We start from the raw sequence: 26,098 nt of genomic DNA on the forward strand, positions 1-26,098 counted from the left end.
GTAACATTTTGTTTTCTTTCCTATAACCAAACTGTATGTACACTGTACTCACTTTTAATTCATGTAAAACTACAAGTAACATTGCGCTAGAACTGCCATTATGATAGTAGATCAGGATCTGTGTTGTTGTTCTGTTGAATAATTCTAGCGAATTGTGTAGACCTAGATCTGCCATAGTAGATCAGGATCTGTGTTCTTGTTCTATTGAATAATCCTGGCAAACTGCATAGACCTAGATCTGCCATAGTAGATCAGGATCTGTGTTGTTGTTCAGTTGAATAATCCTAGCGAATTGTGTAGACCTAGATCTGCCATAGTAGATCAGGGTCTGTGTTGTTCTATTGAATAATCCTAGCGAATTGTGTAGACCTAGATCTGCCATAGTAGATCAGGATCTGTGTTGTTCTGTTGAATAATCCTAGCGAATAGTGTAGACCTAGATCTGTCATAGTAGATCAGGATCTGTGTTGTTGTTCTGTTGAATAATCCTAGCGAATAGTGTAGACCTAGATCTGCCATAGTAGATCAGGGTCTGTGTTGTTCTGTTGAATAATCCTTGCGAATTGTGTAGACCTAGATCTGCCATAGTAGATCAGGATCTGTGTTGTTGTTCTGTTGAATAATCCTAGCGAATAGTGTAGACCTAGATCTGCCATAGTAGATCAGGGTCTGTGTTGTTCTATTGAATAATCCTAGCGAATTGTGTAGATCTAGATCTGCCGTAGTAGATCAGGATCTGTGTTGTTGTTCTGTTGAATAATCCTAGCGAATAGTGTAGACCTAGATCTGCCATAGTAGATCAGGGTCTGTGTTGTTCTATTGAATAATCCTAGCAAACTGCATAGACCTAGATCTGCCATAGTAGATCAGGATCTGTGTTTTTGTTCTATTGAATAATCCTAGTGAATAGTGTAGACCTAGATCTGTCATATTAGATCAGGATCTGTGTTGTTGTTCTGTTGAATAACACTGGTCAACAGTGAAATCATTACTGACTTGAAAAGGCCCTAATCTGTAGTATTTTGGTGTGCCGAACACGAATATAACCGTGAAAAATTTGTATTGGCTCTCGTTTTGAAGATATTCATATACCTCATTTTCTATGTTTCACTGTGTAAATTTCTCCAGTAGGACTGCAGCAACATCCGGAATAATGATGTAACATTGCATAATACCATCATGCTCACATCATCCACAGTTGATTGCATCATTTTCTGATGCAATGCAATACTAATGCCATGCGGCTGCTGAAGTAAGTTGACGTCAGCAGTGTACTATACATGTGTAGGCCTATTATACTAATGCCAGGCGGCTGCTGAAGCTGACGTAAGCAGTGTACTATATAAAGCCCAATCAGATAGGTTCAGCATTTAAAATATTTTAGACGTTGTGCGAGACAGTTCAAGCTACTGTTACATAAAACTTATTATTTTATCCATTTACGTACAATAAAGAACAGTAATGCCTCGAAAGTGTGTTAATACCGCGGACAATTTTTGCTATATTTGTGGGGAAGTGACATTTGCCAACCAGAAGAAAAGTATCAATTCTCAAGTGAAGAAGGCATATCATCTTTACTTCGGATGCAAGGTTGGTGACCAAGACAAGCCTTGGGCTCCGCATATATGCTGTGCTACATGTACAACACAGCTTCCACAGTGGTTGAATTGCAAAAGGTCATCAATACCGTTTGCAGTCCCAATGGTGTGGAGAGAGCCAAGCAACCACCTAAATGACTGTTACTTCTGCTTGGTTCCTCCTCTTTCCGGCGGAATAACGAAGCGAAAGAAGTCGAGAATAGTCTACCCAAACATTCCGTCTGCATTGAGACCAGTTCCACATGGTGAGGGACTTCCTATTCCAGAACCTCCAGCAGAATATTCTCTTGATTCATCTGACGAAGACAAAGGTGAGTCGACCTGTTCTTCTCCTGGTCCATCAGCATGCAGTGATCCAGATTTTCACTGTGGTGCATCATCAACCCCACACAGAATAACACAGGAAGAACTAAATGACCTGATTCGTGATTTGGACTTATCAAAGAACAAGGCAGAATTGCTAGGATCAAGACTCCAACAATGGAATCTTCTAGAAGAAGATGTCACAATTACTGCATATCGAAAGCGCCACCAGCAATTGGAGCCTTTCTTCAGAAAGGAAAGTAATCTGATATTCTGTTCCGATATTGAGGGCCTCATGAATGCTTTAAAAATCACTCATGACCCACAAGAATGGAGACTATTTGTGGACTCTTCGAAACTGAGTCTCAAGGCTGTGCTTTTGCACAATGGAAACATTCTTCCATCTATTCCAGTAGCGTATGCTGTCCACATGAAAGAGACATACGATAACTTAAGGCAGCTACTGAATTCCATTGAGTATAACAAGTACAGCTGGCACCTCTGTGGTGATTTGAAGGTAGTTGCCCTTTTAATGGGACTGCAGCAAGGATATACAAAATACATGTGTTTCTTATGCGAGTGGGATAGCCGAGCAAGGGAAATGCACTACATGAGGAAGGAATGGACTCACAGGCAGAATGTAGCCATTGGAGAGAAGAATATCCAACACCCAGCTCTGGTTGAGGCTCAGAAAATCTTGCTACCACCCCTTCACATCAAACTAGGTTTGATGAAGAACTTCGTGAAAGCCATTGACCGGACTTTGCCAGCATTCCGATACCTGCATGAAAAATTCCCTCGACTCAGCGAAGCAAAGATTAAAGAGGGAGTTTTTGTGGGTCCTCAGATTCGAGAGCTTTTCAAAGATGACCGGTTCAACAACTTGCTGGAAGGTGACGCGAAACAAGCATGGAATGCTTTTCGCCTAGTTTCTACAAACTTCCTCGGAAATGTTAGGGCAGAAAACTATAAGGAACTAGTAGAAGACATGTTGATGAAGTATAAGAAACTTGGCTGCAATATGTCTCTAAAGATTCACTTCCTTCATTCCCATTTGGATTTCTTTCCTAGCAACTGTGGTATTGTTAGTGATGAACACGGCGAACGTTTTCATCAAGATATCGCAACAATGGAACAAAGATACCAGGGAAAATGGTCCACTACAATGCTGGCTGACTACTGCTGGACACTCCTCAGAGATGCTCCCGAACAGCTGTACAAGAGACAGGCGAAGAAATCTAAGATGTAGTCAATGACTTGATTTTTTATAGGTAGGCTATTACAGTTGACCTATTACTATTGGAATGCATTTCGTTATGTAAACATTAATTTCTTGCAGATTACAAAAAAACTAGAGCCAATTTTGCAATTTGACTGTCATATTCGTGTTCAGCACATAAAAATTGATAAGAATTGACTAATTTTATTTCAGTAACATGACTTTTGTAAAAATTTGTTGTCCAGTGAATCCTAGCGAATTGTGTAGACCTAGATCTGTCATAGTAGATCAGGAGTTGTGTTGTTGTTATATTGAATAATCCTAGTGAACTGCATAGACCTAGATCTGCCTGCACATTATATGATGGTCACTCTTGGCCTTAGCATTTGGTACTTTATTTTATTAAAGTTCTGTGACATTTTGATACTCTCTCAAACTGCTTGATGGAAATATAAACACCTGTTTATTATAGATGTATGCTTATCCATTTGGTTACCATGTAAAAATATATTTTCTTTCTTTGATCCCCTTCATTAGAGTCACCTTAGCAGGAACCAAAAGCTGAGATGTCAGAAATTCTACTTTAGCAAAGCTGTGCCAGTACTTATCTGGAAAAGCCCATTTATTGAGTATTATGTACTTTTTTGGGTAATAAATAAGTTTTTTTGTGAATTAATCATTAATTTTTAAAAACAATAGAATATTCTGTTATTACCATTGTTCTGTCAAATTGTTTCGTACAGTTTTATGAAAAATAATTTTTTATAAATTTTTAATTGGAGAGGGAACTAGTTAAGTATGGAAGGATAACACAAAAACTAAAATTGCATAAGCCAAAAATATCAATTTTCCGGTTCATTTAATAAGTATATAAATGTTTTCTATTTTATTATAACTTTCTATGCAAACTTTGTAATTATATTAAATTTCACAAATATCTAGTTGCCATATTAAGTTTTAGAAAAAATGTTTGGCATGAACCATTTTCAGGATCTCTTATCTCTTGATGTGTGTGTTTTTGTGGTTGTATGTTGAAAATATGGGGAAAATATTCTCACTAGTTGTCCATGCAATAATTGATGAATGAAGTTTAATAAATTCAGAAAATTTGTACAGGTTGAAGATTAGAGATTTCTTGTCAAATACGGAAACAAAACTGTATGTTGGTAAGTGAATCATTGTAGTGTGACACAGTTATTGAGCTCTCAGTGTTTTTTTGCAGCAGAAAGCCTGCAATGTCAATTTATGGCTTAATTGGGCAGACTATATGTGTTTGTCACCGTCTAAAGGTTTCATAATAGATTAGCAGGTGAAGCTGGAAAAGTAGAAAGTGGTGGGTGCAGTCGCAACTGTAGTGTTCCAGCGGACAAGGCCCCTGGTGGGTTTTGCTTGATAGAACTCTTGTGATTATTTGTTGCAAGAAGCCAGTAGTCAAATGTGTGACTTCTATGCTTCATTATTAGCACATGATCACCAATCTTAATCATCGTTGTTTGGATGTGAAAGAAAAGAGAATGAATGTTTCTCATTTTCTTGAATGGAGATTGAATCATGTTCAATTTAAGATAATTTGGTCCTTACTAATTATGCCCAATGAAAGTAAAACCTTCTTTAAGGTAATACACGTGCAGCTAAAATTCATGGTTCTTCCATTCAAGAGCAAAGACAACTTTTTTCTCTCTCTGATAAGGTTAGTCTGATTTGTATGTAATATGATCAGTCTATTTTGTGTAATATGGTCAGTCTACTTTGTGTGTAATATGGTCAGTCTATTTTGTGTGATATGGTCAGTCTACTTTGTGTGATATGGTCATTCTACTTTGTGTGTAATATAGTCAGTTTTATTTGTGTGTAATATGGTCAGTTTCCTTTGTGTGTAATATGCTAGGCTACTTTGCATGCAATATGATCATTCTTCTATGTGTGTAATACGGTCAGTTTATATTGTGTGTAATATAGTTATTCAACTTTGTATGTAATATGGTCAGACTTAAAAAAAACTTTGTGTGTAATATGGTCAGTCTGATTTGTCTGTAATATGGTCAGACTACTTTGTGTATAATGTGGTCAGTCCACTTTCTGTGTAATATGGTCAGTTTGCTTTGGGTGTAAAATGGTCAGGCTAATCTGTGTACTGTACAACCTAATTGCATGTACAGTAGGTCCATGCTGTTTGTGCTAGGTTTGGTTCTGAACTAAAAGCTTACACCCCGACCTTTTGCATATAATACAATGGTAGATCTTTGTTAGTAGTGTTCTGCTGAAGTAACTATGGTGCAACAGTTTTCAATAGTTTTCGTTCTTCATTCATGGGTTGGAAAAGTCAGTCAGTATCAATGCTTTTATTGTTGGTCACTTGATTATGGGTCATAACTGTAGTTTTCCTCTTGCAGTGGAAATAGTTAATTGGAATGCAGATGATTTTCAGTTTCATCGAGTAGTTGCCATAATGTGTCCAGTTTTTGTGTTCTCTTTCCAATTGGTGTCCAAGATGATCCTGGAATTAAACATGTAATAACTTGTTATAAAATTAATCCTAATCATTGCCATAATTCAACGTTATATATAACTCGCACCCTGATAACTTGCGAACCCACTTTTAGCATGGGGTCAGGTGTGGATCCCAGTTTTTTAAAGCCATATTATTTCTCAGAAATTGATCCCTATTTGTTGAACGTGAAGAAAAACACGATTCGAATTGGTACCGGAAACTCTGATTTATCACTCGTTTTATCGTCAAAAACAGTAGATTGGACTTGGAAATTTTAATCAACACTATGAAATATCAAATTTAAAAATAGGTCATACAATTCTTTTACATTTTCTTTCCAACTGACATTCCTAGTACATCATAATTAATGATATGTAAGGAAATGTCACTTACACCGAGTGGAGGCAGTACTTTAATAAATAAATACAAATTAAATAATTTTTTATCTATTGAAATTTGTGTTCTAGTTCATCTTTAAGTTCCTTTTAAGTGTAATCGTCATCAATGCAATGTGTCCTCTTGTAATTAAACATAAAATGCGTGAATCTACCATAACGGCTATGTTTGTGAACATTTCTCTGAGAACCTAATTAAGTCCAGACCGTGATTTGATAACTGACTTGTGGAAGTATTTGTTGTATTGTTGCACTGAATTAAAAGCTGCCTCCTCTGTATTATCACGTTAATAATGTCTTTTGAATCAAATAAAGGAGGTGGAAAAAAAACAAAGTTAAAAGGCACGAAAATCCTACAAACATAAAACCTAGTGGCCCCAGTCGTGTGTTGGGTGAACTTCATTTGATCAATCGAACACTTTCGAATGTTATTGTGTATGTAGCATAAACTACCTTAAACTAACTGACTCTTTCATAACTGTGATCCAAGATAACAAGGCAGCCAAGCGAAAAGAATACTTTGTAAAATAAAGAACTTGTTTTCACAGATACGGACCATTGTGGTCAAACAGGTTTCAGAGAATTATTGAACTGGCACTTAGAGATATCCTCAAAGATGCTAAGAAGTTTAATTACACTGGTCAACAGTGAAATCATTACTGACTTGAAAAGGCCCTAATCTGTAGTATTTTGGTGTGCCGAACACGAATATAACCGTGAAAAATTTGTATTGGCTCTCGTTTTGAAGATATTCATATACCTCATTTTCTATGTTTCACTGTGTAAATTTCTCCAGTAGGACTGCAGCAACATCCGGAATAATGATGTAGCATTGCATAATACCATCATGCTCACATCATCCACAGTTGATTGCATCATTTTCTGATGCAATGCAATACTAATGCCATGCGGCTGCTGGAGTAAGTTGACGTCAGCAGTGTACTATACATGTGTAGGCCTATTATACTAATGCCAGGCGGCTGCTGAAGCTGACGTAAGCAGTGTACTATATAAAGCCCAATCAGATAGGTTCAGCATTTAAAATATTTTAGACGTTGTGCGAGACAGTTCAAGCTACTGTTACATAAAACTTATTATTTTATCCATTTACGTACAATAAAGAACAGTAATGCCTCGAAAGTGTGTTAATACCGCGGACAATTTTTGCTATATTTGTGGGGAAGTGACATTTGCCAACCAGAAGAAAAGTATCAATTCTCAAGTGAAGAAGGCATATCATCTTTACTTCGGATGCAAGGTTGGTGACCAAGACAAGCCTTGGGCTCCGCATATATGCTGTGCTACATGTACAACACAGCTTTCACAGTGGTTGAATTGCAAAAGGTCATCAATGCCGTTTGCAGTCCCAATGGTGTGGAGAGAGCCAAGCAACCACCTAAATGACTGTTACTTCTGCTTGGTTCCTCCTCTTTCCGGCGGAATAACGAAGTGAAAGAAGTCGAGAATAGTCTACCCAAACATTCCGTCTGCATTGAGACCAGTTCCACATGGTGAGGGACTTCCTATTCCAGAACCTCCAGCAGAATATTCTCTTGATTCATCTGACGAAGACAAAGGTGAGTCGACCTGTTCTTCTCCTGGTCCATCAGCATGCAGTGATCCAGATTTTCACTGTGGTGCATCATCAACCCCACACAGAATAACACAGGAAGAACTAAATGACCTGATTCGTGATTTGGACTTATCAAAGAACAAGGCAGAATTGCTAGGATCAAGACTCCAACAATGGAATCTTCTAGAAGAAGATGTCACAATTACTGCATATCGAAAGCGCCACCAGCAATTGGAGCCTTTCTTCAGAAAGGAAAGTAATCTGATATTCTGTTCCGATATTGAGGGCCTCATGAATGCTTTAAAAATCACTCATGACCCACAAGAATGGAGACTATTTGTGGACTCTTCGAAACTGAGTCTCAAGGCTGTGCTTTTGCACAATGGAAACATTCTTCCATCTATTCCAGTAGCGTATGCTGTCCACATGAAAGAGACATACGATAACTTAAGGCAGCTACTGAATTCCATTGAGTATAACAAGTACAGCTGGCACCTCTGTGGTGATTTGAAGGTAGTTGCCCTTTTAATGGGACTGCAGCAAGGATATACAAAATACATGTGTTTCTTATGCGAGTGGGATAGCCGAGCAAGGGAAATGCACTACATGAGGAAGGAATGGACTCACAGGCAGAATGTAGCCATTGGAGAGAAGAATATCCAACACCCAGCTCTGGTTGAGGCTCAGAAAATCTTGCTACCACCCCTTCACATCAAACTAGGTTTGATGAAGAACTTCGTGAAAGCCATTGACCGGACTTTGCCAGCATTCCGATACCTGCATGAAAAATTCCCTCGACTCAGCGAAGCAAAGATTAAAGAGGGAGTTTTTGTGGGTCCTCAGATTCGAGAGCTTTTCAAAGATGACCGGTTCAACAACTTGCTGGAAGGTGACGCGAAACAAGCATGGAATGCTTTTCGCCTAGTTTCTACAAACTTCCTCGGAAATGTTAGGGCAGAAAACTATAAGGAACTAGTAGAAGACATGTTGATGAAGTATAAGAAACTTGGCTGCAATATGTCTCTAAAGATTCACTTCCTTCATTCCCATTTGGATTTCTTTCCTAGCAACTGTGGTATTGTTAGTGATGAACACGGCGAACGTTTTCATCAAGATATCGCAACAATGGAACAAAGATACCAGGGAAAATGGTCCACTACAATGCTGGCTGACTACTGCTGGACACTCCTCAGAGATGCTCCCGAACAGCTGTACAAGAGACAGGCGAAGAAATCTGAGATGTAGTCAATGACTTGATTTTTTATAGGTAGGCTATTACAGTTGACCTTTTACTATTGGAATGCATTTCGTTATGTAAACATTAATTTCTTGCAGATTACAAAAAAACTAGAGCCAATTTTGCAATTTGACTGTCATATTCGTGTTCAGCACATAAAAATTGATAAGAATTGACTAATTTTATTTCAGTAACATGACTTTTGTAAAAATTTGTTGTCCAGTGTTATTACTTCCAATGAAATCACAACATCAATACTGTACTAATTGAACAATAAAAAAATTGAGTTTTGACGAAGATGATTGTTCTCATGAAATAAATGTCGCATGTTTTTGAAAACTGGAAAATTGTTAGGTGGTGTATCAACAATTCATCTAGTTCCTTGCTTTGTGGACTCCCGATTTGGCAGGATAATAGTAAACACCACTATGGGAATCAGACTCATCAAGAAAACAAAAAGCAGTGACGTAATACACAGATTTTTTCGCGTACATGTTATGGTTGTTGAAACCAATTGGAACGATGTTTCATATATTGGACAGTTTGAAAATAAATGTTATTTGAACAGTATAATGAACAAATTTATTAGAAAAAGCGTGTTATAAAAAATTATTATCGACGTGATTGTAAAATGAAGATTCAGTCAGTAAACAGCCCAGTTCCCTAACACAACTCCCCCCATGGTATTCGTGATGTCAAAGCGATTTTCTTTTCAATTTATGGAGGTCCCACGGTAACTTGTGCCATGCTTATAGTGTGGTCTATGTTTGTGGACCCAGTTGTGCGCGAGTTATTGAGGAAGAGCTGTATTTGAATGGCTGATCTAATAAGACCGTTAAAGTCTTATCAAGAAAAATGTAAAGCTATGAGAATCAGAACAACAAAAGTTGAGGAATTTTAGCACCGTTTCAGACCTGAAGATAAACCAGTGGAGTATGTAACTCTGATGAAGCTGTAGGAATAAGAATGGTAACAATTTAGCAATCACACATTTGCAATACATTTTGGTTTAATTATTAAAGTTGACTCAGATGTTTAACATTACATAGCACACACACAGACACACACCCATGCTCCATTAGGAACTGCAAGGCAATCAGTAACCAGGATTCACAAAATAAGCTTGGTAATGACAGTCTGACTACTCACCTGAAGTGAATAAAAATGTCGGATTGTATGGTTTTGGTGCAGACTGGGCCTTGGTAGGTTTGTTGCTTTCTTTGACTGGTCCTGTCTCTTGAGTCGCAAAAATGTATGGTCTCGATTCTCGTACACGGACTGGTCGCCAGTCCACATCGCAGCCTGCTCCCCAGCCATGACATGTGAAAAGGCCCTGTCTCTTAATTGTAGCTGTGTAGACTAATGTGGATAGACATGTCAGCAAGATGCCAATACATGTGATGGAGCCCATTATTTTCATAGTTTGCTTGTTCCTGTCTATTTAAGTAACACTTTTTCAGTATCTGAAACAGATGATATGCATAATGATAATATAGTCAGTGGGACTGCTCTGATGGCGTAGTTGTTAGAGCATCCTCCTCGGATGTTCTCGTATTCAAACTCTGGCTAAGTCATATACCAAAGACTTATAAAAATGGTACTAACAGCTGCCTCGCTAGACACTCAGCATTAAGAGGTTAATGTTAGGCCTGATCGGCCTAGTGTCAGGATAATGTGACTGGGTGGGACATCATGCTACATGTCTGTTGCATGATGTCCCAGTGCTAGACATCACTAAAAACTGCCACAATGCAGACGTCATAGCAATATGACTCAAAAAGTGTTAAAGCTATGTTAAAAATACAAATTACACCCCTCCCACACACACACCTGGTCAGGTCTCAGTTGTCTGACGTTAATGTAATATAATAACCATCCTATATTCTTTAAAAAAAAATATTTTGAGTGAAAGTTTCATGTGTTTTAATATAAGCATGATATTGGTACAAACCAAAGATGTCAGAAACTCTTTCAATTCCTGATGATTTACATACTTGAAAAGTTAACTCTCTTTGACTGTGTTTTTAGCTCATGACTTTGGAGGTGCATTATCTCTCCAAGTATGGTCATGCTGAATCAAGCACATGTAAGATCCTGTTTTCAGATTGATTTCACTCCCATGTGGCATGTTCTGATTGAATGGCATGTTCTGATTAAATGGCATGTTCTGATTGAATGGCATGTTTTGATTGAATGGCATGTTCTGATTGAATGGCATGTTTTGATTGAATGGCATGTTCTGATTGAATGGCATGTTCTGATTGAATGACATGTTTTGATTGAATGGCATGTTCTGATTGAATGGCATGTTTTGATTGAATGGCATGTTCCAATTAAATGGCATGTTTTGATTCAAGCATGCTGAATCAAGCACATGTAAGATCCTGTTTTCAGATTGATTTCACTCCCATGTGGCATGTTCTGATTGAATGGCATGTTCTGATTAAATGGCATGTTCTGATTGAATGGCATGTTTTGATTGAATGGCATGTTCTGATTGAATGGCATGTTTTGATTGAATGGCATGTTCCGATTAAATGGCATGTTCTGATTGAATGACATGTTTTGATTGAATGGCATGTTCTGATTGAATGGCATGGTCTGATTGAATGACATGTTCTGATTGAATGGCATGTTCTGATTGAATGACATGTTCTGATTGAATGTTCTGATTGAATGACATGTTCTGATTGAATGGCATGTTTTGATTGAATGGCATGTTCTGATTGAATGGCTTCTGATTGAATGGCATGTTCTGATTGAATGGCATGTTTTGACTGAGTAACATGTGCTATAATCATGGATATTTTTGGAAAGATTGGACCAAAGAAAGATTGTTCAAACATCATCTTGAATGCAGTATCTCACAGTGGCTCCAGTACAATTCCATCAAGGGGAAAACTGTTTATTATCATCATTCTGTATTATAAATAGGTTGATCTAAATGTGCTTTTCTTTCCTTTTATGTCCAGTCTAACTTTGGAAACCTAATTATCTATTCAGTCCAAACAATAATCCAAGATGTTACAAAATAAAAATTAAAAGGAACAAGGTCAAATATTTTAAACTTAACAATTATTGTAAGCAAAATATGTTTCACTTTAAATCTGGTTTCTCAGTTAGTCTGTATGTCAGACTGGACCAAGCTTTGGGTATGGAAATGTTTATAAATTTAGGTGTCAAAAGGTTAAAGTTAAGGTCACTGTGACTGAAATATGCCATATGATTTACACAGTAAAATTGGTTTTATATCACAGTATTAGACCAGACTTCATGGATGATGTGCAGTTTGAGAAATAAAGAGGCATACTGATTTTGGAGTCAAATTATCAAAGACTAATATCACTGTGGCCAAAAAAAAGAAAATTGACTTATGCAAAACAACATTAGTTTTACATCACAAACTTGGATCAAGCTTTTTGGATGGTTTGCACTAGGGATTAGGGAGAAGCCAATTAAGTTTTGGGGACAGTGGTAAATGTCACTGTGATGGAACCAAGGAAATGGTTTCTAGCCAAAAATTTCAGTTCTCATCCATGCCTCTTCACCAAAGTTTGTTGATGACCTACACATTGGGTAAGAAATAATTATTGATTTGAAGGTCAAAATGTCAATAGTCAAGGTCACAGACTGAAAGAAGAAAGTTTGTTTTTGCATAATAACTTTGGTTCTAGACCACATACTTAATGAAAACTTGTTCATGGCTTTTACTTAAGTTATCATAATAAACCTGACAATTTTAGGGTCAAAAGCTTAAAGTGACTGACCTCATTTTGCAAAGAAGAATGGATTTTGCAACAAAACAAATTTGTTGAATAGTAATTGATATTGCCTTGACTAATCATTGTGTGTGGTTTGTGCATAGAGTAATAAAGAAACCTAAGGACTATTTGCCGTGCTAAAAATCTCATGACTTCTGCACTCTTCCAGATTGTATGTTCTTCAATTGCCTGCATGGGGCAGGCATACGATTTGCTGCCCTTATGATACACTGACAGAATTATCTGCCCCTTTTAGTTAGTATTGGGCTGTTAAATAGTTACTTGTCCTTTTCTTGATTTCAACCAGACATTCACACTGTAAGGTCTATGCTATACAAGATTCTGATAAAATGATTCATTGATTTTTGTTACTGATAGCAGGTGCTTTGGTAAAACTACAGTATGTAGCAGTGAAAATACAAAGACATCTCAACAATTTATCTCTGCATATAACCTGCAATTATTCAAATTAGGATTGTAATGAAAGTTAAAAAGAATATAATGCATCTCAGAAAGCCAAAGAAAATGTCTTTGTGTGTGTGAAAAGTGACATATCTTATCATTACTGTGGCATAAGGCATCACTCATCTTATCAGTGATAAAGATCAGATCTTTCAATTCTGGGGAAAGTCACATTGTGACATTAGAAGAAAAGTTCCAGTATTTAGCAGACCCTTGTATCTCTATCTATCCCAATCTTGAAACGACACAAATGAAGAGGTCCCAGACAAACCATTTAAAATCAGATTTTTAGGTATGATAGTGACTTTTAATGCCTTTCTGTACAGTTCAGACAGATTTTATGGTTACTACAAACTAAAACACATTCATCTTTTGAGACAAATTATAACACCTTACCATATCCTTGAATTTAACTACCTATGAACTAGTCACTTTTTGCAAACCCAAAAAGTTAATATGGACAAAAAAGTATTATTTTATTATAGATTTTTTTTTGAGATTGTGCATCAGTGGAAAAGCAACATATCAGTCACTTTAAAGATGGTGTTACAGAGGCAACAGTATCAACGTTTTTTTTATGCCCCACCATGGTAGCAGTAGAGACATATAGTGTCACATGTGGATTTGTAACATCTGGGTTAAGTTTTGCATTTAAGTCCCTCCAGGCCCTGGGGTAGGGCATCTGTTTTATATGAACACATTTCAATTTTCAAGTCTTGCTTTAATGGTGTTCATTTCCATATAGTTCTTTAATGGCATGAAGGCTGCTGTTGATACTAGGGATGTATCATTGTAAAGCAAAGGCAGTGCATTATGGAAAACATTCCTTAAATCTTTGACCTTTGGGTAAAGTTCACAGTTTTGATATTTTCTTGTTTATATTCTGGTTACAGTTTGTCATAATCTGATTATACTACCTAATTCCTTCATAGATTTTGGATAGATTAGATGTATCATAAATGAATAAAAACAATATTCTCTAATGCATTCGCTCACTCCTTTGCCCCTTGGGTCATGGTCACAAGATTCACAGCTAGCTTCAGTGTTAAGTTCGTATATTATAAATATTTTAGTGTCAGTCATATTTGCCCTTCTTTCTAACAGTTGTTTAAGATAAATGAATGAAACTTGGTATGCATATAATATGTTGCATTTGGGATCTTATCCTCAATATCAAGGTCACAGGTCAGTATTTTCAGGCTTCTTTTGTTTCTGCTTGTATCGTAAAAAGTGTTCGACTACAGGAATAGACTAGTACTTTTACAGGGTTGCATCAAAGATGTGCAAATATAAAAACCCTGCTAAAATTTAATGACAAGTGTTATTACTATCCAAGAAATTATGAAAGTTGTTTTCCTCCAGTTGTGGACCACTGTTTCATATAGTTGAAGAGCAATGGTAGAATGGTAGCTGAAGAATCCAGAATTTGGTTCAGCTAAGGCTCAAGTTTCTTTGAGAGAATGAATTTGGTTAAATATGGTTGAATGTAGTTGAATTTCATTGAATGTAGTCATATGTTTCATTTAAGTAACTGCCTCCACTAGTTTGAATGACTTTGGCATTCCTCGAAGGCTATTTCTCTTTATTCAGCAGTTTGAAAATGCAGTTAAATTGAAGAAATGGTCCTATCTTGAATTTGTGGCAATTCTTTCACCAATATGGGCATAAGTTCTTTTAACAAGCTTGTTTCTTTTTATTATAACCCCAATAATGTTCTTTTCCTCAAATAGCTACTGTTTGGTAAGGACACTGAAACTTGGTTATTTTCCATGCCTACCCATTAACTTAAAAGGTCTGTTGTTAGGGTCATTGTCAGATTTCATTATTAGGAACTATTGTGACTTGAGTGTGGGTTCCAGAATAACGAAACTTGCTTGTAACCGTTAAAACTACATATATTAGACAGCTTGGAAATGATTAGAAATTACTTTATGATCTAAAGAGATATAGCTCAAGGTTTCCCTGCCCCCATACACAGCCCACTTCAAGACTGTTTGATGAATTTATTGCAAGAAAAAGAATCACTTGTGAGGAAGAATACAGTTATTGTATTAGATTGCATTTTACAGTGCTTCATCTTTATTACCACAAAAGTTAAGCCATAGAGCAATAAAATGAGGCATGTTGCATTACAGGCCCATATCTTAATCAGCTAATTGTACAAAAAAAAAAAAATAAGGTATTAAACAATGTGAAATCACATTATAATTTGTTATAAGCCAAGAACTTACATTAAGTGAAATAGTTTAAGAAGGAATTATGATAAATCTGTATTCATACAAGTGAACGGAATATACAACCAAGCCAACATTATGAGAGGGTCAGTGCCACACTGAGTGGCACCATAGTGAGGGACCACTGTATTATAGCATTACATATTTATAGGTTACTGCATTTGTATGGGAAAATATGAACGAGTTTTTCATGTGTAAATACTGCACGACCTTATGAGTTCATATTTTCCCATACAAATGCAGTAACCTATTTATTATATGCTCATTTTTTTTTCTTCTACCAAATGCTTAATTATATTAACAAAATACACTACAAGAAACAAAGTAACTGAATGTATGCCGTATTCCTAACTAAATACACAAGTGCAGATTCATCATTACACAATATCAACATTATTACTGCGCATATAACTCCGCCCAGATAAATTTGAACTGTCGCGCACTCGACATAACTTTTGAAAGAAAATGGCATGTCTAGTTAAAATTGAAATTTTTTAGTCATATTGTGAAAGAATGCACATTGCAACAACTTTTCCATTTGATCTGGAATGAATAGAATTTGGTATATTTTTCGATTCAACGAAATTGCATGATTATGAACTGGATTTATATGTGACAATTCCACATGAAATACATTGGATTGAAGAAGCGTGGGAGAAGCATGTTGACATCTGCAAATGTATTTGTTTCTGTCATTGAATGGTTGAAATCATAATGTGGAAAAAATATGAAGTCTTTCAATTGCAATTCTCAAAAAGACACCATGGAATTTAATGCTTATTTCATTTTGAGTGGGACATATTCGAAATTACAGTTCAATTTTGAAATGTGTAATCATGATTCAGAACCTATGACATGGCTACTGTAATTCAGATTTGCAGAACTAAGAAAGTACATTTTGAGGAAATTCAGGATGTAAAAGTGTTAGTATATTTTTTTGCCATTCTTATTACCAGCTGAAGAAGACAGTTTATGCCTTGTCACCTGTATGTTATTTGTAAGGACCCATTCTTGCGTCTACTGTATAGCTAGCCTAAATCCGAAACATTGTATCAAAAAAGTTAACGCAGAATATGCCAAAGCAGCTGTGGCAGTCCACGAACATTTGCTTTACTTCATTCATAAACAAATTTAATCAACCAAAACATCTACTATGCGAGTGTACATGATTTGTTTACAAATCAAAAGTGCTGGCGTTTGCATCCATTGTTTGTTTACAGTAGAAAGTAGTTCCTTTATGCACGTGAATGCAATATGAAGATGTGCAATATCATAAAATATTGAACGATTCTGACAATGTAAAGTTAACGGAGAAAAAAATGAGCATATAATAAATTCTAATAATTATTATGGATTCACCAATAAAGCGTGTATCCACTGAATGAAAGCAACTGGAGTAACTCAGTGACACATCACTCGTAATCCAGGGGTCAAGGTTTGAAACAGCATGATCATGCCATCAGTGTTAAACGTGCCATAAAAAATCCAAAAACAAATAAACATCATCCTTGGAAAGCTCTTGAACTTCAGTGCTTATCAGATTGTAGTTCATTAATTTAGCTGACATGATTCTTAACTCAGTTTTTCTCCATTGGTATTTCTGAATGCTCTGATATTGTCCATTATCTAGCATTTAACATCCGGTCTCAGCCTGTGGCAGCAAAATGAAAACGTCACATTAATTGGACTTTATACTTCGACCATTATTTGTGAGTAGTCATCAATACAGATAGCAGTAATTAGCTCCTTATTTTTGGATGAATAATTACTTTTATAGATATGGATGTTGACTCTGACACTATTGTGTAGGAGATAAGTTGAGTAGATTATGATTTGATTATTTTCCCCATGATTCCAAGACTGATTAATACTTGGAATGGTTGCGTGCATTGTTGTATTTATTGCATGTGCCTGATGGGAAATTACTCCCACTTAGTTTGAAATAAAGACATCAAAGCTTGTAAATTTTATTGTAGGAAGTTTATTGATTAAATATCCTCTCTGGATAAGGTTAGATAATAAGGTGAACAAATATAAAATTGGAACCCAATGTCTGAGAGGGTGTAGGTACCGACTAGGAGAATTGGTATAGTTTGGAGTAGGGGACAATGTTTAAATGAGATAAGTGTTGCTTTTATACATGTTCAAAACCATTTATGAAAAACTGTCAAGAATGGAATTCTTTATAGTAAAAGAACAAATTTACTGAAAATACTGAATGTTGTTATAGTATTACCCAGCATGCATCATCCATGATGCATCAGCAATAGATTGTTCCCACTTAAGAAGCAAATTTTATGAACAGATTGGAGACAGCTTGGTGAATGTACATATATATAACTTTAGACAAAGAGCATTTGGTAATTGATGACCGAGTGCACTCAGTCAGACAGAGGCTTATATTTCAATGCACTCTGAATTAATCTTGTCTTTGATCACTTAGCAATTTGACATATTTTCAAAAGGAATGGCTGATATCTTGTTAATGAGTTGCATCTGCATTGTATCAAATGCTTGGAATAATAATGATAATAACAATAATAATAATAATAATAATAATAATACATGTAATAATTCATTTAATGAGAGTAACTTAACTGAGTACAGATATACTGTATCAAGTCTTCTCCGAGTCTCACAGTTAACCTATTTGTTTCTGTATCAGAGAATACATGTTAGTTCAGGAACAGACCATTGCATAATGACACACAGTGTTGAAATTTAGACTAATGCATTACACTGGGAAAAAACCCAGCTGTGTTAAACACATCAAATAATAGCTGATGTGTATGATATATGCACGGAAGCGAAGCAAATGACAATAACAATAACAATGACAATAACACAGGAAATAAAACAAATCATTCAAAAAGTCTTGGTTAAAACATGACAATAGTTTTCTTTAAAACTTTCAAAAAACATTTCAGTCTGTGCAGTCCCAGAGTTTCTTAGTTTTAGAAGGTTTATTTGGTGACCTTTTTTGAGCTATTTCAATTCATAAAATACATATTCAGATTGTGTGTCAAATAGTGCATCCAAAATTTAGTGGTTATAAATCTTACTTATTTTTAGTCAGTAAGAGGCAAAATCTAGGCATTGTAGTAAATTTTTCTAGTTATTTTCAGGCAGGTGTTTTGTAATTTTACTTCAAAAGTTATTGTAATTGTTTGGGATTCGCATTGCTACATGTCATTCTTATTCCATGTAAAATCATTTTCATCTATCATTCCTAAAAGCGCTTCATCTTTAACATTTTCAACCACTGGACCATTTTATCATTAGAAGTAGAATGCTTTTTGAATAAGTCTGTTACCATACATTTTGTTTGATTCATATCATTATTGCATCATCTACTAAGATATCTTTGCCTGTATGTTCTTTGCATAGCAAAGTACATTTATGGATACAGCATAGAGTAGTAGTTTTAGAATAGAGCCCTGGACAACACCATTAATGTCAAGTGTTTTGTCATGATCAGTGGACTGAATATTTTCCCATCCTGTAACTACTTGTTTATCATGATCAGTGGACTGAGTATTTTCCCTTCCCATAACTACTTGTTTGTCATGATCATTGGACTAAATATTTTCCCTTCCCATAACTACTTGTTTGTCATGATCAGCGGACTGAAAATTTTCCCTTCCCGTAACTTCTAGTTTGTCATGATCAGTGGACTAAATATTTTCCCTTCCCATAGCTGCTTATTTGTCATGCAGTAGTGAAGCATATTAGTTATTCCTTGTACAGTTCTGGCTGAGTTTCCAGTTTGGTCTAGTAGAGTTGACACATTATGTTTTTGGGATGGACTAAATACTTTGAGACATTGCCAGACATGCTCTAGCATTTGCCTTACCCATTATAGTATTTTTCTTTCTGTAGAACCAGTCTCAAAAGACCACCCCATCTGCCAAAAAATCATGGTCTCATGTTACAGGTCGTAACACTTTATAATTAATAAGTCCATGCATTGACAGTCTGGTCTTTCAAGACAGATGGTCATTTATGACAGGTCATAACAGTATAATTAATAAGTCTGTGCATTGAGAATCTGGTCTGTTGAGAGAGATGGTCTTTCAAGACAGGTTTTCATATAATAGTCTTTCTTTGCAATATGTATGAGGCTAATGGACGTATATTTTGCCATTTTCTTTTAGTTTTGCCAGTCAGTAATGTGCATTGTTTCTCTTTAGGTCTGCTTATCAATTTAGGCTGAAACTCATGTTTACAAAGGAGCATGTTTATATCATAATTGAAGGAATGGTTTGTCTTTCTATTATGTAACAAAAGCATTGGAAATACACATTCATAAATTTTTTCTTTAAGTGATGAAAATATAAATTCAAAAATAAATCCAAATTCACCATTAACCAACATCATGAAGTAAAATGCAGATTTTATTTCATGATGTAAGTCAGTTGTGGCAACTGTGCTAATGTGTAGCGATAACATACAGGAGAACAATCAAATATCTCATACGCAGGAACACAAACAAAATCATTCTGATCCCATAGTATATATTTATATGATCACTTCTGAGAAAGATTTTTATTAAAGTTACAGCATATTAGTACACCAAAAACATTTATTGATTCATTTTCAGAAGTTTATGTCCACTTACTTTTATAAGCAGTTTCATACTGAATGGTTCAAAAAGTTTGAATCTGAACAAGAAATTGCATTATATTGTGGTACATAATTACATATGCTTGTTGCTGTCATCGAGGCTGCATTTTTTCTGCATATTTTGATCACAGTAACAGTATGTATCATCAAAATCTCACACATGCTTGAATATGAATGGTGAATATAAATGAGATAACCTATTTCATAATTGACCGAGTTCTCTGTACCAACTCAGACTGGATTTCTTCACAGACTAAAATCAAACTTGGAAAGAATGCTTTTAATTCCTAAAGATTCAAACAGATTTTGATATGAGCAACAGTACATATGTTGTAGTGTTTTACATCACCTCAGCACAAAATTGGCTATTCATTGCCAAAAAGGGTTAAGTTCCAAAAAATGTATAGAAAGGACTTGCACAAAAACTCTTTATAAAAATGTAAGGTAAAATATATAATGCAAAGATGTTAGAATTCTGTATAATGTTTTTTGCTATAGAAAATTTATTATTAAGAATATTGTTAAACTGTTATAAATTTTAAAAATTAAAAAAAAAATCTGCTTAAAATTCAGGAAATTTAAATACTATTTGACTTTTGACTATGGTGATTTATGGAGATGTTTTAAAACTTGAGCTTTTGGTCAGAAAAAGAAAATTTTGAATGAGTAAGATTTAATGGGAAATTTGTTAAACATTTTGAACCAACCATCTGAACTTTATGTCTATGCAACGGTGTTTAAAAAGACATTTTAAAGTAAAATTCTACAAATGTAAAAATGACAACTTGCATAAAAACTTGACTAAGATAAACACTTCCAATAAATGTAAAGATGAAGTATAAAAAATGATGAGTCAAGATGTTAATACTCTGTAAAAATTATCCCTAAAATAAAACACTATGGTAAAATATTTGGTCAGTAGCTGTCATTAAAACATAATTCTCTCAAAAAGACTACATTTTTGGGTAGTTTAAATAAAGATTCTTTTCGGATATATATATATATATATATATATATATATATATATATATATATATATATATATATATATATATTGCACAAAATGGTTAGCAGACTGAAACTTTAATGCACCATACAGATATACAAAAACAAGTAAATATGTTACAAGGTAAAAGTTAAAATTTTCTTTGTATTAAATGTACAATTGCTGAATGTTCAGCCCACCCTTGTGATCCATATATACTGCTAGTGGCTTTTTTTTGTGCTTGCACATACGACGCCTACCAGTAGAAAAGTAATAACATCTAATATTGGTGTAGGGGAAAAGTTGAAAGATTGAATATGATAAAATCAGGTTAGAAACAACATAGAGCATAAATATTAGGGAGCTTTTGGAGGCTGCTTACTGACAAGTGCATTTTTGTTTGTAAGGTGTCACAGTTGATCAAAGGAAAGATTTAGAGATGAATAGTTAATAAAGTAAGATCTTTTCTGCTATTACTTTTTCCTATCAAACCAATAAATTGGTTACTTTGTTGGTGGATGACTGCACAATTTTGAAATAATTTAGTCATTTTATTTGTGATTAGTGGTTGTATTTACACAAAAAAATCATTGTAAATAAATGGAAATCATGTCATAAGAACATTTTCATTTTTATTGGGAAAAATTTCACATTTTCTTGTATATAATAAATGCAGTACTCTTGGCAAAAATGTAATAGAAAAGAAACATCAAAATTGTTCTGATAGTGTATCATGCATAAGTGGTTTTATCACTTTAATTGATTGACATAACTTTGCTTTAATTAAGCCTTTTCATTTTTAAATAATTGCACAACTTTGCCAAGCCTTTGTTACAGTACCATATATACTTGCATATAAGCTGAATTATTTGGAAAAATATAAGGGCCTGTAAGAAGGGTGGGGGGAGGTCGGCTTATCTGCAGGCCAATGTCTAAACTTGAGAGTTTTTAGGTCTTTTGTTAACTACTGTAATGGCTGTAAATCTTTGGAAATGAAACGATAATTTTTTACGTGTCCTAAGACATAGGCATGTAAAAAAAAATTAACTTTTGGTGACCCAACAATTATTAAACTGTTATAAATTACTATGATTAATTTTGTTATTATTTTGTATGTGCTTATTTCCCGATTTCTCCAACACGAAATTAAATAAAGGTAAATACAGACTTCATAATTTGACGGCCGGTTGAATTTACCCAGGAGACCAGGCTGAACTATAATGTACAGTATTTACACAGTGCAAAGTGTGCATAGCGTCACTTAAGTCCTTATTTATTCCCATACATATTAGATGCAGATTTTGCTTTATTTATTGCTTCAACCAAATTGCATTCTTACAGATAACATTTCAGCTAGTCCTTAATAGCTGTTTCATTTACATTGAATCATGCGCTCACAAGTAACTCATTTTCAATGATATAAGCAATCCTACAAATTTAGGTAATATTTTTAAAAAGGTACGCAGGTTTACATGTTCACAAAGAGTGGTAATAATAAAGGCAAAATATCTCATATAGATCAACTAAGATAAACATCAATCAATTTTAGTTTTGTGCTTTGGCTGAACAAACATCATAACTTTCAACACGATGTAAAGCTTGACATTTCGGCATCTCCTATTTTGATAGTCGGTGAATTTGTCTTTCATTTTTGCGACAGCAGTACAGACCAGTTAATCATTAAAACCCTGAAACTGGCTTGTGTTAAGAGGGAACTCTGACCGGCAGCTATACCAGTACATTGATATGTAATTGCCTTTTATTCCATAATATTAGCACGATTACCGTAGATTTGTAAAACGGGGTGTAAAGCATACCTATGAACTTTTCAAAAGCCACATAGGGAGACTGAATAATGTTTTTTTTTAGAGATTGGGGTCTTTAATTGGGAGATTTTTTGTGGCATTTTTAAAGCCTTGTTTTCATTTAATATTGATCGATCTTCCTGGTCCAATATGCCTGAAATTCGCAAACAGGCTCGCCATTTCTCCCTGTTACGCGCCTTATTTTCCCCCAGGACGTGCCCTATTTTCATATTGTGGTCAGCTGTGGTCAAACTGCATGATAGCTAAAGATTAGTCTTAAATAAACAAGCAAGAAAGCCAGCGCGACTAATTAAACGTTAATCCTTATTGATGCAACTATTTTGTGAAAATGATTTGACATCCATCGTAATTCAAAGAAAACACATTCTACACTTGTGTGTCATGCAAGCGCCAGCAATTGATTGGCATATAAAGGATTCCCAATTTTATTGAACTAAAGGTACCTAAATAGGCAGTCTCATGGTATTTTCACCTCGTTGTATATCCAACCTTATTCCCTTATTGTCAACTGGTAAAGCATTTAGTATTGTTTGCTATAAAACACATATTCTGAATTAGTATTTTGAGGACACTTTTGCTGTGTGGTATGTATTTTCATTCCTTCCTTTAATTTAACGATGGTAATTAACATTGGTGTATACGGTATAGAATGCCATATGCTCACTCGTGTAAATTTCTTTATGGGAATGAAGCATATGGAACTACAGCATTCGTAGAGATCATTCTTGGGATTGAAATTGTGGATGATTTTATTCGTGTGGTTTATTTTTTTTGTTTGTTTTTTTTATATATTATTTTTGTATTGTTGTAGAAGGAAAAAAAAGTCATTAATTTACTTGAATAATGTTTAAACTTAAGATTCTATTTAGTGAAGAAGCAAGTTCTTTCTTGTAAAGTAATTATTTCGTCACAGTAATTCACAGCTGAATCAACAGAACATGTGGGAATTTTCTTGTTTAGAAGAAATGAAAATCGAAGACATAATGTAAAAATTGACAGGTATGGTGAAAGTTCACTTATATCAGAGCAAACTAAGATTCAGCTTTTTTGAAGCATTTATTCTGAAACTTCATTATTGTATTTTGGAGATATCATTAAAGTTCAGCTCGTCATCAAACCTACAATGTACATGCAGTGGCGCCATTATGTAAATATGTTCAATAGCCTAATTGTGAGCACTGAATCGAACCGCATTGTTGTTCGTTGTGTTGTCATACTGGGATTAGATTTTAATGAGTTAGTGTTTACAGTTTGAAAGCAAAGTAAAAATGTTATTACCGGTGCACCGATATAAAATGTCCCAATCAATAATGCATAAACAATAGAGTCAAAAGGGAGAGGTAGTGTTACAGCAACTCGCGATTGCTAAATTCTTGTCATGGTTGGATCAAATTATACACAAATCTAAATTAGGCAGAAACAATAAGAAAACAGAAAATTAAATACTTTTCAAACAAGTTTATTCCATTTCTTTTTAATAATCATGCACACCATCCTCGAGATAAACATACATGTATTTTAAAAAAAATGTAAGTTTACCTAAATAAATGCATTTATAATTTACCTCATGCATCTTAAGAGGTCTCAGAGTTGTGGGTTGGTTTATACGCGGGTTTTGTACTTTTTAATGTTTATACCTGTTCAGTTTGGGGGTCGGTTTATACGCGAACGGGCTTATGCGTGAGTATATACGGTATTTAGATTGGCTAAAATGGCATCATGTGACACAAAAAAACTAGTGTTATTAGTTCATAAAATCAGAATGGAACTACTTATGTATTCATGGGTCTTCTTGTGTACTTTGACAGTTTTTGTAAACAGGTTTAAATATAATTATTTTTCTTGAGATTCGTTATTATTTTTTTTAAAGTACTATTATTGTAAGAATTGAACTTTGTATTTAGCTGGATTCATTAAGTCATCAAGCTTGAATATCAATTGTATGCTATGCATGAATGATCCTAGCTTCTCTACGGCTGGTCATGCAGCATATAATGTATCTTCATGCTTTTTGAATCAGGTAAAATATGACATACAGTTCTTGAAGAAAGAAAAAAATTAGCGAAAATATTGCAGTGCTGCAGATAATGTCATAGCATTCAAAAATGTAAAAGCTGATTTGAGAGATACCCAAAATTTCTTAATTATTTCATATGACCATAATTTGTTGTTTTATTTAATAAATAAATAAATCATTTAAAATCATTTAAGAAATTGACTATTTGTGACTAATCTTAATAATTTCAATGTTTGCCACACCCAAGCTTGCAAAGAATGGAAATTCTTTTACAGTTTTCAAAAAAATGATTTTGAAATGAGCACTCAGTAGGATCCATTAGATTTCATTTTTTGAAAATATGTATTTTACAAAATAATGTAACAATAAAGCAATGAAGAAATATAAAAATTACCAAGTTTTGGACTTCAAAAGTATTTGGAAAATAAATTGTATTTTTCTCACCCTCTTCCAAAATACAAAACTTGAAACAAGAAAATAAAAACAAAGGTCATAGTCATATGATAGCATTGAAATTAAAGTCACAATGGACTTTTAGTAGTATATGATTATATGCTCATGAAACCTCATATAGATATCAAAGAATATTACTTACTCTTGCTGTGGAAGAAGTCTTATCTTTAATTAATGATATCTTTCTTCTTACAGCCTAGCAATCCATAATTGAACTGTCCATAACTCGCGTGCTGTTAGCAAAATTCAGGTTTTCATTTGCCTTTTATACATATCTCAGCCTACATCTCAGTTGTATACTAGAAAGTACATTCAGAAAGCAGGAAACAATTTGTGCACCATACAGTGTGGATGTCTCGTTGCCTTAGAAATAATTGCCTTGATAAAATCTAACAGTATAGTAATTGCACATCTTAGAAGCTAATGACTGCTGACAGTCTATATTAGCCTCTTTTGGTCTTGATTTAAATAATCATATTTTCACTTCAGCCAGAAAATATTTCTAATGGTTTCCGAAATTACAAATCTATTAAATACAAAGGACTGATAAACCACATGTTGCTGTCCGTCATGATGTGTATTCAGCTCAATGTTAGCAGCATAGACAAAGATCTGCTGCTGCATACTGTATCATCTGTTATGTATATACATGTACACAGATCCGCTATGCATACCGTATGATCTGTTATCTATAATGTATATGCACAGATGTTGCTGCATGCTGTATCTATATGGCATAATATATTTTCATAGCTCTGCTGTTGCATTCTGTATCAATATATATACAAATCTGCTGTTGCATACTGTATTGTGTATAATGTATACACAGATCCACCGTTGCATCCTGTATTATAACTAATGTATGCACAGATCTGCTGATGCATACAGTATCAAAGTTTATTGACATATATGTTGTTGCAT

At 34.7% G+C, this 26,098-nt stretch overlaps 2 protein-coding genes across 3 annotated transcripts in view; one reads left to right on the forward strand and one right to left on the reverse strand.

The window, feature by feature from the left end:
• LOC149793472 (uncharacterized) overlaps positions 1–26,098 on the forward strand; it is a 68,196-nt gene that overhangs the window by 33,977 nt on the left and 8,121 nt on the right. The window lies entirely within an intron of this gene.
• On the reverse strand, positions 12–25,892 carry LOC149793473 (uncharacterized). 2 transcript variants are annotated; one of them, XR_016422811.1, is made up of 4 exons: positions 25,320–25,892; positions 9,966–10,279; positions 3,390–5,617; positions 12–780 (listed from the first exon to the last, which is right to left on the reverse strand). XR_016422811.1 is itself a non-coding variant. In XM_089967466.1 (3 exons), exons 2-3 carry the CDS (start codon positions 10,234–10,236, stop codon positions 5,523–5,525), a joined length of 366 nt encoding a protein of 121 aa, XP_089823592.1. In that variant the 5' UTR covers positions 10,237–10,279; positions 25,320–25,892; the 3' UTR covers positions 3,041–5,522. The 2 variants fall into 2 exon arrangements, 1 of the variants encoding a protein (XP_089823592.1); XM_089967466.1 differs by lacking the exon at positions 12–780 and having other exon boundaries at positions 3,041–5,617.

This window comes from Sinohyriopsis cumingii, chromosome 8 (genome assembly GCF_028554795.1).
Source record: "Sinohyriopsis cumingii isolate HCF-2022 chromosome 8, ASM2855479v2, whole genome shotgun sequence".
Classification (NCBI taxonomy): domain Eukaryota; kingdom Metazoa; phylum Mollusca; class Bivalvia; order Unionida; family Unionidae; genus Sinohyriopsis; species Sinohyriopsis cumingii.